Genomic DNA, 13785 nt, shown 5'->3' on the forward strand with positions numbered 1-13785 from the left:
ATTCAGATTTTCTGTCATACAAATGTACCTAAATTACTCCTATTTCACACCTAACCTGGACATCTAGACACTGTTCACTGTAGCAGATTTAAGATCATACTGTGGGCAGAGTTAGTTTCAGAAAGAGGGTAAAGTTGCACTTTGAGTATAAGTACCAATACTTGAATGAGACAACACTCGAGAAAAATATGTGAAATATGTAAATACTATCAGCAAAGAGTACTTAAAGTATGGAAAGGAACCATCGTAGTTTCTGTCAATGTTTTACTATTATATATGATTATTTTGGATTAATATTACTGCTGTGTTCAGCATTTAAGTAATAGTTTGGAGTTATATTCAGCCACCAGTACCTGTACAGTCAGATGTTGTGTTGCAATTTTTTGCTGCAGTCTGCATCGTGAAAGCATCAAGGTTGAATGATACAGAAGAATGTACAGGTCTGAGAACAACATATACTGTCATCACTCATCAAAAGTGAATAGTTCAAATGTACATACAGATTCCCACAGCCTCAGTGTGTGGGGAGCCAACGCATGCACATACCAGACAACATGCTTATTGTTCTTGGTCCCAATTCCATCAATCCCTCAAAACAGAACCTCAGGCTGGTCCGTGACTTAAGAGAGGGGAAACATGAGACCAATCAATCTGTAATCAACTTCCTATATGGAATCAACCTAGATGACAAGATGAGTGGAAATACTCAGGGATAAGAGGTAGTTGTAGCCACACACACACACATGCATGCACACACGCACACACACACATACATGCAGCTACACACAGCAAGGGAACAGTAGCTCTTTATTGAATGTGGACTGGAGTACAGCTCTGTTCTCTATTAGAGGAGGAATGTAATTGCACATGTAGAAGGGCTGTGGAAAGGATAGGAGAGCCAAGTTGGCCCTGCTGGACTCCCCCTGCATTTTAAACAAGAAAAGGTACACTGTACACACATACACAGTGAGTACAAAGAGTACAAAGTATACAATCACCAAACACATATCCACACATGTGCAGTGTCATTCACTCTTGCACCAATATGAGGAGTGATGGGAATGTAAGCAAATGCCAAGACAAAGCATCGTTTTTCTAGGTTGTCTGCTTGATGTGTTTGCTGCACAGACAAGGCTGTTCAGAGATGAAAACTTTATTGGATGCACTTTAAAAGCATTGCATCTCATAAATCCTCCGGATCATCGCAGAGCATTTGCCTTTTAACTGTCTGTCAGGGACACACTCACCCATGTTCCACCTTTAGACTTGTGCCAATTCACTCACATTAAGAGAATCTTATCTCCTTCGGCTGTGTGTACAAGCGAGTGTGTGTCTACAGTTATCCACAAAATGACTCAACCTGAGAGGATCTTATCTACCTCGCCTGTGTGTGTACATCTGAATGGGGCTGGGAGCTGAGCACAGGGATTGTGTGCCAGTTCTCAGCACATGAGTCAGACTCAAAGACACTGTAGTGGACTAATTCCAACCTGCTCTCTGGCCTGACTGCTCTGACACAAAGTTCCCTCTTTGCTCCACTTCACTCTGACAGTCTGATCCAGTTTCACACCACCTGACTGCTACTTTACCTCATCCAGATCAAAAGAGCTAGAGTCTACCTGTCCAGGCTTTGTCACCCATGAGAGGGAATCAATTAACCGCTATCACTTCTCATCTTCCTTCTGTACGGCCCTCAGCCAGAGCTCCACTCCCTCCTGGCACCTCCGATGCCTCAACAGGGTCAGGGCCTGCCCGACAGTAAGGACGATACTCATCCTGTTATCCACCATTAATCAAAGATCAGTTTGGCAATGTTTCAGCCCTCATGGTTAGGCTGGGGGTTTGTAGAGAGCAGACTGATCCTAAATTTACCTTTAAAAGAGTTTCTTCTAATCAGGGCCAGAGTGGCACAGCGGCAGTAGTGGCAGTGTAGTCTTTACTTAGTCAGTGTGGTTTGGAGCAGATGGCATGGCCGTTACTGGAAAATATTGCAGATAGAGTGAGAAAATAAAAAAGACGGAGCGAAGTACAGCTCATTGACCAATGCCTGGGAGATATTTTGCTTTCTTTTTAGATTTAAGTGTGCACAGTTCGTCTGTAATGAACTAAAGATGGGCACCAAAACCACCAACAAGGACTTAACTTAGTGCTTTTAGTGATATATTCAGCTGAGTTTTCAGTATGATGCCTCGATATAAATACTTCAATCAACCATTTAGGCTGAACATTTTATCCCCAGAAACTAGAACCTGATTGTCAAAAGTGTGGGGACTTTTTAAACAAAGACTTGATAAAATGGTTCTCTGACAAACTGTGTGAAAGTGGATAAAAAATGGAGATGCTAAAGAGCTTTATGATTACACTATTCTACAGCACATTTTCAAGTTGTAAGCATTTTTTTTAAACAGATGTAAGGGTAATACACCAAGCAATAATTATTAGGTTATAAGCTGGAATAAGCAACCAGATAAATAGTGCACATCTATTTCTGGAAATGATTTAGGGAAGTAAATTGTACTCAAATCTATCTACTTTTGTATCTAAGTATAAACAACTAAATACTTATAGTTTACTTTGAATTCTTGGCAAGTTTTTTTAAGAATACATTCGCAGAAAAAATTATTAGACCACCCCTTGTTTTCTTCAATTTCTTGTTCATTTTAATGTCTGGTACAACTAAAGGTGTATTTGTTTGGACAAATATGATGATAATAACAAAAATAGCTCACAAGAGTTTCATTTCAGAGCTGATATCTATCCATTTTCCATGGTTTTCTTGATAATAACCAAAATCATGTAAGCTCTTACGTCAATATCTATGGCACTGCACTGACAAAAAAACAGTGCTTTTAGGCATTCCATGTTTTCTTTTCTGTCTGTTTTAATCACATGATACACACAGGAGTTAGTACTTGATTGCATAACCATTGCTTTTGATGACTTTTGGTCTAATAATTTTTTCTGCGACTGTATAATACGAATAGAAAAGAATAGAATACAATAGAATACAATAGAATAGAATTAAAAGTCTTCACTGTAACGGTGTTGTACAGAATTCAACTGCAGAATTCAACAAATTTAGAAAAAAAATAATCTTCTATTAATCAGAAAATAAGTCATAGATAATTCATTAAAATTGTTGCATTTTATTTCAATATTTTTCTTTCCATATAGATGATAAATAATGAGTGAAAAACTTGCATTTCACATATTCGCACTCACTGCATTTTTTATATTTGTAAATATTGTATTAGAGTGACAGAGTTCAACCATATCAACCATATCAGCATCTCACATATCCATGTCATCCTACTGCTGCCCCACTCACCAACATCCTTACCCATTCACACTCATAAATAGCAGATGTATCCACTTATATATCAGGGGAAGTAATGGAGACAGGAACCGTAGCCTGTCGTCTTTCCATTCTGCTGAGTTGTGGAGGTGAGAAATCACTGAAACTGGATGGTCAGCATAACACAGGCGCTCCTGTCACGCTAGCTTTAACAACTCTATCAAACAGAATGACCCGCACACCTCTACCGTACACAAACCCTCCACACATACACAGACACACACAGCACACGTGTACACACCGTGCAGCGATTGAGTCTGAAAGAAGGGCTTTTCATGTGGACGGTGAATGCAGTGAGGGGTGTGCTGCAGAGGTCAACGGGGACAGGGGGCCTGAATACAGATGGACTTCAAGAGCAAAGGGGCTCTGATAAGGCACAGAAAAGGGCACAATGGTCCAGAGCAAATGAGCAGGGAGAGAGAAACCAAAGTGGGGGAGGGCGTGGGCCACACACAGAGCTGGTAGGCAGAGGGAGATAACACATACTGCCCAAGTCTTTTAACTGGGATTCAGAGAATATGGCACATTTGGACACATAACGCTCTGGAATTTTGGCTCTGTGATGTGGAAACTGTTGTTCTGCGCTTTCCAAAGATTTGTAAAGACATAAAGATGCTAGACAGATGGATATTAATCTCATACAAATTAGAAATTTGCCTCATTGTTATGTGAATAAAGCCACAGTCACAAAGAACATTATGAAATAATAGGGATGGCAGTTTTTACCACTTGATGATGACAGAATTATGCACAGTGTAAACTACAGATAGACGTTTTATTTACTTTTTGAGGTTGAATAATCAAGCTAATTTAAGACGATTACACACTTAATCATAGCCTTATAATTTAACTGTTGTCTCCAAACACATAAACATGAGTTTTACATTCATATGGAGTAAAATATAAAACTCTTCTTACCTCAACCCAAATAAAAACTAGTTGACTATACTTCCTACTTGGCTGACAGACTAATAGATTATTCATGAACATCCCTAGTATAAACCCAATAAACTACAACTCAGGATGTTGCAAAGTGTTTATCCTAAGCCTAGAATAGACATTGGAGCCAAATAAAATGAATGTTACTGTGTCTAAATTTAAGCTTCAGTAACCTCCTTTTTTGGAACACACTGTTGTTTTCATATTAAAATCCAATCTTGATGCACCTTGTGTTTATGCAGCTAAGAATTCTGGGCCAAAACTTACAGAGGAGAAAGAAGTTTTACCTGGTGTCCCAGTGCTATTCTGAGCCAAGAAAACAAAGAACATGAACAATTTAATCCTGTTTAAGTGGCTTAATAAACACACAATACATAATACATGTGGATAACTTTCTGTGTCATATGAGCAGAAAAATACACGATAAAAAATGTCTCAATAGCAGGGGCTTGGGATTTGACGCATATTATATATAAATATATATATATATATATATATATATATATATATATATGTAATGGAAGAATGCCTTTTAAAACATTTCCCTGTGGTCTACATAAATTGTAAATGCTATGCTTGGGTCTGAATTCTTCATTAATTCAACACCAGAGTTCTAGATCGGCTCAAAGTTTGGACATATTTTCAGTTTTTACTACAACCGCTGCTGCTGACAAACAATTATGGCGTATTCAGAGAAATGTCCGTCAGAAGTCTTGACCTTATATGTGCAAATGTATAGAATTATATTTGTGCCAGTTTCTTGAGCAAGCAATGATAGATTCTGAGCACTCAGAGATTTTGAGCACATAAAAATATATTTTGCAAGCACATCAATTATATTTCAAAAAGAAATTACGCTTAAGCAAACAAAAATTGATATTGTGCTCCATAAATGCGTTTACATGTTAGTTTTACTCATAATATTCTCTCACAAATTCTTTCCATGGCGCACAAACAGACCGCTGTGCTCTCTCATTTTCCCCTTCCCTCTCTCGTTCAACCTCCCTCTCCCTGTGTGCTCAGGTTGTCGTGTTTGCACGCTCAACTTGACACACACGTTACAATTGTGCCACAAAACCAACCAATCGGAGAGCTTGCGGAAGTACACTCTGATTGGCTGTTCGCTCTCCAATTAGCTCGCTAGTTACATTTACCTGAAAAAAAAGCGCTCGATGAGACAGACACGGATCGGAAGACGAGGAATTGATTCTACACAAACTTCGGTCAGTATTTATTATTATTATGATTATTGTCTCGGGTAAATGTAACTAGCGAGCTAATTGGAAAGCGAACAGCCAATCAGAGTGTACTTCCGCAAGCTCTCCGATTGGTTGGTTTTGTGGCACAATTGTAACGTGTGTGTCAAGTTGAGCGTGTGGACGCAACAACTTGAGCACGCAGGGAGAGGGAGGTTGAGTGAGAGAGGGAAGGGGAAAGTGAGCGAGCGCAGCAGTCTGTTTGTGTGCCATGGAAAGAATTTGTGAGAGAACGTTATGAGTAAAACTAACATGCAAACGCATTTATGGAGCACAATATCGATTTATGTTTGCTCAAGCATAATTTCTTTTTGAAATATAATTGATGTGCTTGCAAAATATATTTTTATGTGCTCAAAATCTCTAATTGTGTGCTCAGAATCTATCATTGCTCGCTCAAGAAACTGGCACAAATATAATTCCATAAAAATGTAGTGACGTAGCTAGCTATAAAACATAAGAAATTACGCAGGAATTGAAACCGGGGTGTAGAAATCCACTCGATTTTTGCCAAAATGAATATAAAGATAGCTTTGCAGCACCTGGAGGGTTCAAATTCAAACTTTTTGAACTATTAGGTTCCACAAATACACAAATAAATGAAGCAGAGACAAATAAAAGTGGGTTTGGCCCTTTTAAGTCGTCTTTATAAAGGGCTCTCAACCCACAATCCCCATTAACAGGCTGTAGTAATAATGCACCTGTTGCATCTTGAAACTTACTATTAATTTCTACATTTTATTACTTCAGCATGTATCTGTAATTTAAATGATTCTACAGCTTTTTTCTCTTTTATATCTATATAATAATGTATATTGAAAACCCTGAGGAATGTGCTGTATTTTCTTTATTACTACTGCAATATTGCTGAAGACTGTTGGCAATTGTCCTAGAGGTAAGTAAGCTCTATTGATATTTTGATTATTTATTTATTTGCAATTAAACACACAGATTGAGGTAGGAGAAGCAGCACTATTGTCTCTGTCTCTAATTAAAACCATCCTCATGCTGTCTCTATCTCCTGTTCTCTCCCACAGAGACTGAAGCAGTGCCATCCTGTGTACTTTATGTATATGTGCCAGTGTGCATGTGTTTGCCTGGGAGGCTGTTGGAGCCACTGAGCATATTAAAGACCTGTTTACTCAGCTGAGGCTCCATTTCCCTTCTTCTTGGTGGAAAGGTTGTACACACATAAACACCCACAGAAAGAGGCACTCAAGGAGTGTATAGGGACCAGCAAAGACAAGTTGAAACACTTTGATGGTAAAGAGGGAGAGGTCTCACAAAGTCCCTCTCTTTCCCCAGCTTATCATACTAATAAGGACAGTGTAACCTTTCCAGATAAAAAGCAAACAACGACCCCTCCCCACTGCATATAGAAGTGCTTGATCTTTTGCTCTTTTTTTTTTCCTGTCGCGAAGATAAAGCTACATAAGGCCCACAGAGTGACGACAAAATGACTGTACTGCAGTAGCTCTTTTTAATTCTTTTTCTGCTTCAGAGTGCTTGCCAGTTATCAATCTGGAAACAATTCTTGTGTGTGGGAATGTGAACAATCCATCTGTCAATCAGACAGAAACCCTGTTTGATGTTTATTAAGTAAGCATAAGCAGTAGAGAAAGCAGGAAAAGATTGTCACTTTACAATATGTGAAGTCGTTTTCTTTTTTTTTTTTTGGCGACAAAAGCAGTAGGAAATGTCAGAATTAGAATATCAGCAGTGTTCACGCCTTCTTTCTGCTTCAAAGCAAAACTGAAGAATTAAATATAGCAAAGAAAACAAAGGCGCTCCCATTGTAATTATACTCACTGCAATTTATCGTTTATTAATTTGTATCTCTCTCATGTGCTCACTTCTTTTACTAAATAAGGCCAAACTTCAAAGAGGATGTACAGTAAGAAAGGATGCCGGCACATGACGCTCATCCTACTTTCCTATAAATCTGTTAATTAGTGAACAAAATTGAACTCATTTCCGAAGCCAAATCGCTATCAAAGACATGAGTAAAATACTTTAATGTGTTTGCTTTGGCATTGTGCTCGTGTCCCACTGCCCAGTGAACCGAATCCTTATCAGACACAAACAACTCGCCCACGCTTGGCTCCGCTGCTAGCCTTGAGTGATGTCAGGTCCACTGAGTGTATGTTTTATGAGGTGATCCAAGCAATGTGTGACTGGCCTTCTGGCTGGGGACTGAACGCTGGTCTCTTTGAAGTCCACTCCTGACAATGACACTGCTGTTGACTGTGAGTCACAGTGAAGCAACAGTGCTGCTACACAGGACCCAACAAGAACAGTATCACCATAGCATCAGTAGCTTTACACAGGGAGTCAGACAGAGTAGAGCTGCCAAATTTAGCCAAGTGCCTCTGTAAATTATATACTTTTATTGCCTGCTGTTATTTCAGTCTGCTTTTGCAACGGTGGGTGTCATGTCAGTGAGGGTGAACTGAGTGAGTAGGGTTAAACGTGTATATATGCGAGGGATCTTCCTTTTTTAAGATGTATGTGCTAAGAATTCACCAGAATTGCTGCACCTGTAACCTGTACACAGACACATGAGGGTTATGCAGCTGCTATATTGTGTCCTGTCACTTTATCCTTCTCTGTCTCAAACTGTCTGCTTGTAAAATATATGCTTCCCACTCTTCAAACTGTCTGTCTTTGGGTTGTCCGAGTCCACTTACCTGTCAGTCAGCTTTAATTGTCTGATTGTCTGGCCCACCTGTTTGTCTTCATGCAGACCCTTTGACATGAGGCGCTGCCTCCCTCTGTTAAGGCTCTGAGAATAGTCTCACCATTAACCTAAAGGTTGATTAGCTTTACCCACAGTGTGTAATTTGCATTATGTACAGTCTTTCAGGGTGATTTAATGACCTGTGGCGGCCGGGCCAGGTGAGAGTTGGCAGTGTGAGTTATCATTAGTTTGAAACAGTCACTTCGGCTGACATCAATGCCTCCATGTCTGCTTCGCCCTAAGTGCAGCCTGTCACATCAGCAGTTCACACAATTTGGCATGCAAACAGACATCTGAAAACCTGTTGCTCATACACAGCAACAGAAAAGAGCTGATCATGTCTGTATGGATGTACATCCTGGACACAATGTGTATGCAGTAAATATTTAACTGTATGACAATGTGCTCTAACAAAAACATTTGAAAACAGAACAGAGCTGACCTGTGTGTTCATGTGACACTGCTAATGAAACATCTGTTTTTGTTTGTTTTTTCTCCTCTCTCTTCTTCTTGCCTTCTTTTTTTTGTGATCAAAATTTATTTTAATTTTCATTTCCATTTAACAAATGAAGTCCAACAGAGGTATTTCAGGGGATACAATACTTCTGGAATGGATTCTCAGAACAAGAATACCCACAGTGGGCCCAAGACATAAGAGTGTGTTTTCTTCTTTCTTTTACATCTTATTCTTATTCTAGAAAATTTTATTGTACTTTTAGGATGTAAGCCCCTTTTTATGTATTTGGCTGTAACCTTTCAGCCGGAGCAAACATTCCTATATCTGTCATGTTTAACGGTTTTATTCCAGCATATTAATACTTCGTAATCTATGTAATGTTTTATTATGTTGGTCGTTTGTCCAGGAAAACAGATGGAAATTAGCTTCTCTGCTAAATCTGGTGCATGCATCTTGTTCTTTGCATCTAATGCCAATACACAATGTCCTGTAACTAAATAAATAAATAAATACAAATACAAAATACTACTCTCTTTTTAAGAATGCTCTTGTAGATGTGCTCACCTCCCACGAGGAACATCAATGTCATCTTTCCTCCAGCGTACATTCGGCTGGGGGTCTCCTTGTACCTGGCATCGGAACTCAACTGTCTCTTCCTCCAGGACCACCTGGTTGATGGGCCTCTTGAGGAAGGTTGGTCGCTCTGCAGAATGGGCATAGAGAATAAAAATAGAACAGCAATTTAATTACTCAGGTATCGTGTTCATTTGTGAATGCAGGTGTGTTTTTCAAAGCACCTCACATCTGTTTGATTTGGCTTTGGAACCGCATTGTTTTCAACTAACTCACTGTCGTGTTTCATTCTGACTTTGCATAACATCATGACAACCTGTTGACTAAAGAGAGAAAATGTGATATATGTGCTTTGGGTGGTTTCTAGCTCAGTGGGGACTGTGCAGCCAGAGGCATGATAATTATGGATTAAAGTTCAAATACAAAAATACATTTGCGGTTGGTGCAGTAACAAAGAATACATTACATAACATATGGAAGACTCTCAAGTCAATTACTGGGAAACTGAGAATGAGAAATCAGTCATAAATGCTTACCAAACACTGTGACTTGTGCCGTCTCGCTGTCTCTTTCTCCAACCATATTGGTGCCCACACAGATGTACATGCCAGCATCACTCTTTCTTGTGTTTGAGATCATTAGCTTCCCTCCTCGTATCTAAAAGAGAAAAACATCTCTATATAAATATCTTTTTAAAATACAAAAAATGCAATTTTTGAAACTTCTCCTAATTTTTTTCTCCTGTAAACATTCTTCCCTTGCACACCCTGCAGTGACTAAGAGCTATTTTAATGTAGAATTTGACAAGACACTAAAAGATGAAGTTCATCCTGAAGTAGTATAGTAAGCTGAGTCATGAAAATATATGGTAATCTACTCACAGTGATCCTGTCATCCTTGTCATCGATTCGCACTTTATCTTTCTTCCAGTAGATGGTGGGTTCAGGATGGCCTCTGGGAGGAACACACTCAAGAATCGCTGGCTCTCCTGCTGCCACCACCACGTCTGTGGGATTCTGTCTGAAGTCATCTCGCAGCACTAAGGAGGAAAACAAGGAAAAGGTTCAGGAAGAGTGCATTGTGCCTAACTGTGTGTCACACTATCGAAATGGCATGTTAACATTATTTTAAAGTATTAATCTGTGTTTACAACGCAGCATGAATACATGCAGGCATCATCCTGGCTATTTAAATGTAATGTGCAGCTTCATCTGACTAGGCAAGCACAAGTGAAAGCTAATTGGAGCTAATGGAGGTCCCTGTGGAGGTAGCAGAACAAACAGAGACAGAATGCCCTGAAGCCTGGTGTCATTCACATGTGAGAGCTCACAGGGGTGCAACACTGCTCTGCTTTGGTAGCATGCACACACACCACACACATAAACCTACACAGATTTGTGCTAACACACATAAACAGCGGGTGGTCTGATGAACAACTGTGGCCCTTGTATCTAATCACCCTCAGGTAGCCCTTTTATCACAGAGATCGCCTCTCACCCTGCATGGTATTCAGTGAAACACACAACACCAGCTCATTATCAAACCAGGAGAAAAGCTGTCATACATGCATGAGCACACAAATGCAAATGCACTACAACACACACACACACACACACACACACACACACACACACACACACACGCACACACACACACACACAGACTAGTGTATTAAGTATGTGACATTTATGACAATTCAAAACAAAGAGAACAAAAAAAACCCTTAAGAAGTTTAAGTCACTGACTACAGGACACTTGGGCCCTCTACTCTGGAGGTGAACGGTGGATGCAAAGACATCTTCATTCGATGGACAATAAAAGTAATCTATGGAATAGCACTTAAGGAATCCATTTCATCTTCAGTGGTGTGTCTGTCTATGCAGCAGCATGCAGCACGTGACTCCTCTGAAGGATAAGAGGACTGATCTTACTGAAGGATGTTTGAAGATGCTTGAAGAGGGCTAAATTAAGGGCGGCACCACAGGTCCTTATGTAAATTCCATGTGGGACAAAGGGGACAACAGCAGAGAGGGAGGGTTCGGATTATAAGAGAGGATAACTGGTCCCTGTGCTCCAGACTTCTCTCATCTCTTCATTCACTCACTCGTTTTACCCTCTCTACCGAAAGCCATTGTCTTCTTATTTATTTATTTAGACCAAGGGGAAGCAGGGTGGAGAAAGAGAGGAAGCTTTCTACCCAATTATCCTGGGGATGCACTGGGGTACAGAGTGGGACTGCTGTGTGACATGAATTCAAATGAAACCTTTACACGGGGGTAATAGGAGGGAATACAGAGGAGGTAGAGGCACAGGTTTTCTCTCTCTCATGCCGGGCTGCCCTCTAATCTAAAAAGCTAAGGTAATTAGCCATCTTCAGAGTGGCAGACCCCCTGGTCAGAGATGGGCATAACAGGCATCACTGCTAGCCTCTCTCTATTTGCATTACAAACAGATGTCCTGCTGTTTAAAATCATAGCCTGGTTTGGACCATATACAGCCTGTTGTTTTCAAGATCGTGGTGGTTTTAATTGCTCCTTTCCATTCATTGCTGATAGCACCCATGGGATTTTGTCAGAATCAATTTCCTTTGAAACAGAACAGTGACAAAAGAAACACATGCTAGGTGCATCATTACGGTGCTTGTGCCATGCTGTCTAATCTAATCTACTACAGCACGGCAAGTCACAATAAATGTGTCCCAACCCTGCAATCTAAACAAATACACAAAAAGTAGCCACATGCTTTAGAGAATATAAAAAAGACAGGACACACATGAGCGAATGGCGTTCCATACACATACTTGTTGAGGACAGGTTAAACACCGGGTTGCAAACAGCTACAAGTAAACAAACAAATGACACTACACTGTGGACGGATTACGCTGTGTGTGTTGGTTCATGGCTTTCTAATACAGAGAAAACACTCTGAACAGAAACATTTACTAAGTAAATGTGAGGAGGGGCCAATTCAAATATACCTTGGTACACTATCTAATCCTAACTGCGAGGCCACAGTCATCAAGGTCAACCTCTTACAGTTTAAGTACACAACCTAAATATGAACATGCACTTCTAACGCGGCTGCCTGCTGGCGAAAACGGAGGGAAAGAAATGTAATGTAAATGAATGTCTTTATCAGAATCAGAACATGAGGGTTTTTCTAGTTACTCTATGTGAGGTGAATCCTTACACTGTATGTGTGTATCATTAAGTGGATCTGTGTACTCGGTCAGACTGAAATCTGGCTTTAATTCCAAGGCCCTGTAGGCATTCATGCCCGACTCATCCAACAGACGTAAGGTAATTGCCTTTCTATCCCCCTGAAACACCCCGCTCTTCTGCGACTGAACACACCTCACCTCCCATGGAGTTCCAGCAGGCCTTAAACTCTGCCGTCTTGCTTTCTGTGTATTAATATTTATATATTTTTACACTTACGCCCCTCTGTTGGCAAGTGTTACATCTGCCAATCCGGCTGCAGGCTAAAAAGAACCCATATCTGAAAAAATTGAATCTGCTCTTGCCTCCCGCATTGTAGTTATTTATTTATTTCTCAAATATCATAGGAGTGGGCTGATTTAAATGAAGGAGCATCAGGCAGGGGGTATAGCATGGCAAATTTGCAGATTTTTCAGTTGGCACAGTATCAACACCTTGAACTTAAAGGGGAGGGAGTCAGGTTGTAACTTGTGCTACGAAACAGCCCAGGGGTTGAAAGTCGATGTCTTTGCCAAAATAAAAGCACAAAGCAGACACCCACACAGTTACTGTGTAAACCAGATTGTCCTACATTGGTAGGGGAGGCCTGTGCCAGCAACCATTAGGGAGGTCTACCCGGGAATGTTTGTTCCTCTAATAGACTCTCAGAAAATCAGCCGTTTGTGGACACATGACAGTACCACAACCCAGTATCATAGCCCAAACAGAGGTGGCGAGGCAAGGACAGGATGAGGTAGAGATATTTCGTACCATGTGCCCTTTTCTCCCACCTACCATATTACTCACTGGAGGGTGACACTGCTTGTCGCTAAGATTAGTGGGGAGCCTTGACGGAAGCGTCCAGCCTGCATACTGAGATAAGTGCTGACAAACACGTTCACCTACAGGAGCATACCTACATTTGGTTCATAAGGGTCACACTCAATGCCACGATACCACACACCGATGTCTGAAACCTAATTTTTTTCCCCATTATGACATTCTCATCGCTTTGATAGACTTGTACCACATACACACTGAACTACACACAAACCTGACAAACTGTGAAGAATTCTGAAACGCTGTAGGGCTTGGTATCTTTTTGTAATACTGCAAATGTGAATATTTGTGTATATTTCCAGGGTTGTTATTACTTTTCTAACCCTATTTACTGCCTCCATTCTTTCATGATATTCTCCTGGGTCAGTGGCTAAGAAACACATAGAGAGATTACAACAGCTAAAGGCCCGGGGCCATACCCCAGCACCCGG

General features: G+C 40.4%; 1 protein-coding gene across 4 annotated transcripts in view; it reads right to left on the reverse strand.

The window, feature by feature from the left end:
• Positions 1-13785, reverse strand: part of robo2 (roundabout, axon guidance receptor, homolog 2 (Drosophila)) — a 312336-nt gene that overhangs the window by 69447 nt on the left and 229104 nt on the right. For all 4 annotated transcript variants that reach the window (XM_030151657.1, XM_030151656.1, XM_030151654.1 and 1 more), the window contains exons 3-5: positions 10199-10356; positions 9854-9974; positions 9309-9447 (exon numbers count right to left, since the gene is read on the reverse strand). In XM_030151657.1, the coding sequence (XP_030007517.1) occupies positions 9309-9447; positions 9854-9974; positions 10199-10356 (418 nt within the window). The remainder of the gene's footprint in view (positions 1-9308; positions 9448-9853; positions 9975-10198; positions 10357-13785) is intronic.

This window comes from Sphaeramia orbicularis, chromosome 13 (genome assembly GCF_902148855.1).
Source record: "Sphaeramia orbicularis chromosome 13, fSphaOr1.1, whole genome shotgun sequence".
Classification (NCBI taxonomy): domain Eukaryota; kingdom Metazoa; phylum Chordata; class Actinopteri; order Kurtiformes; family Apogonidae; genus Sphaeramia; species Sphaeramia orbicularis.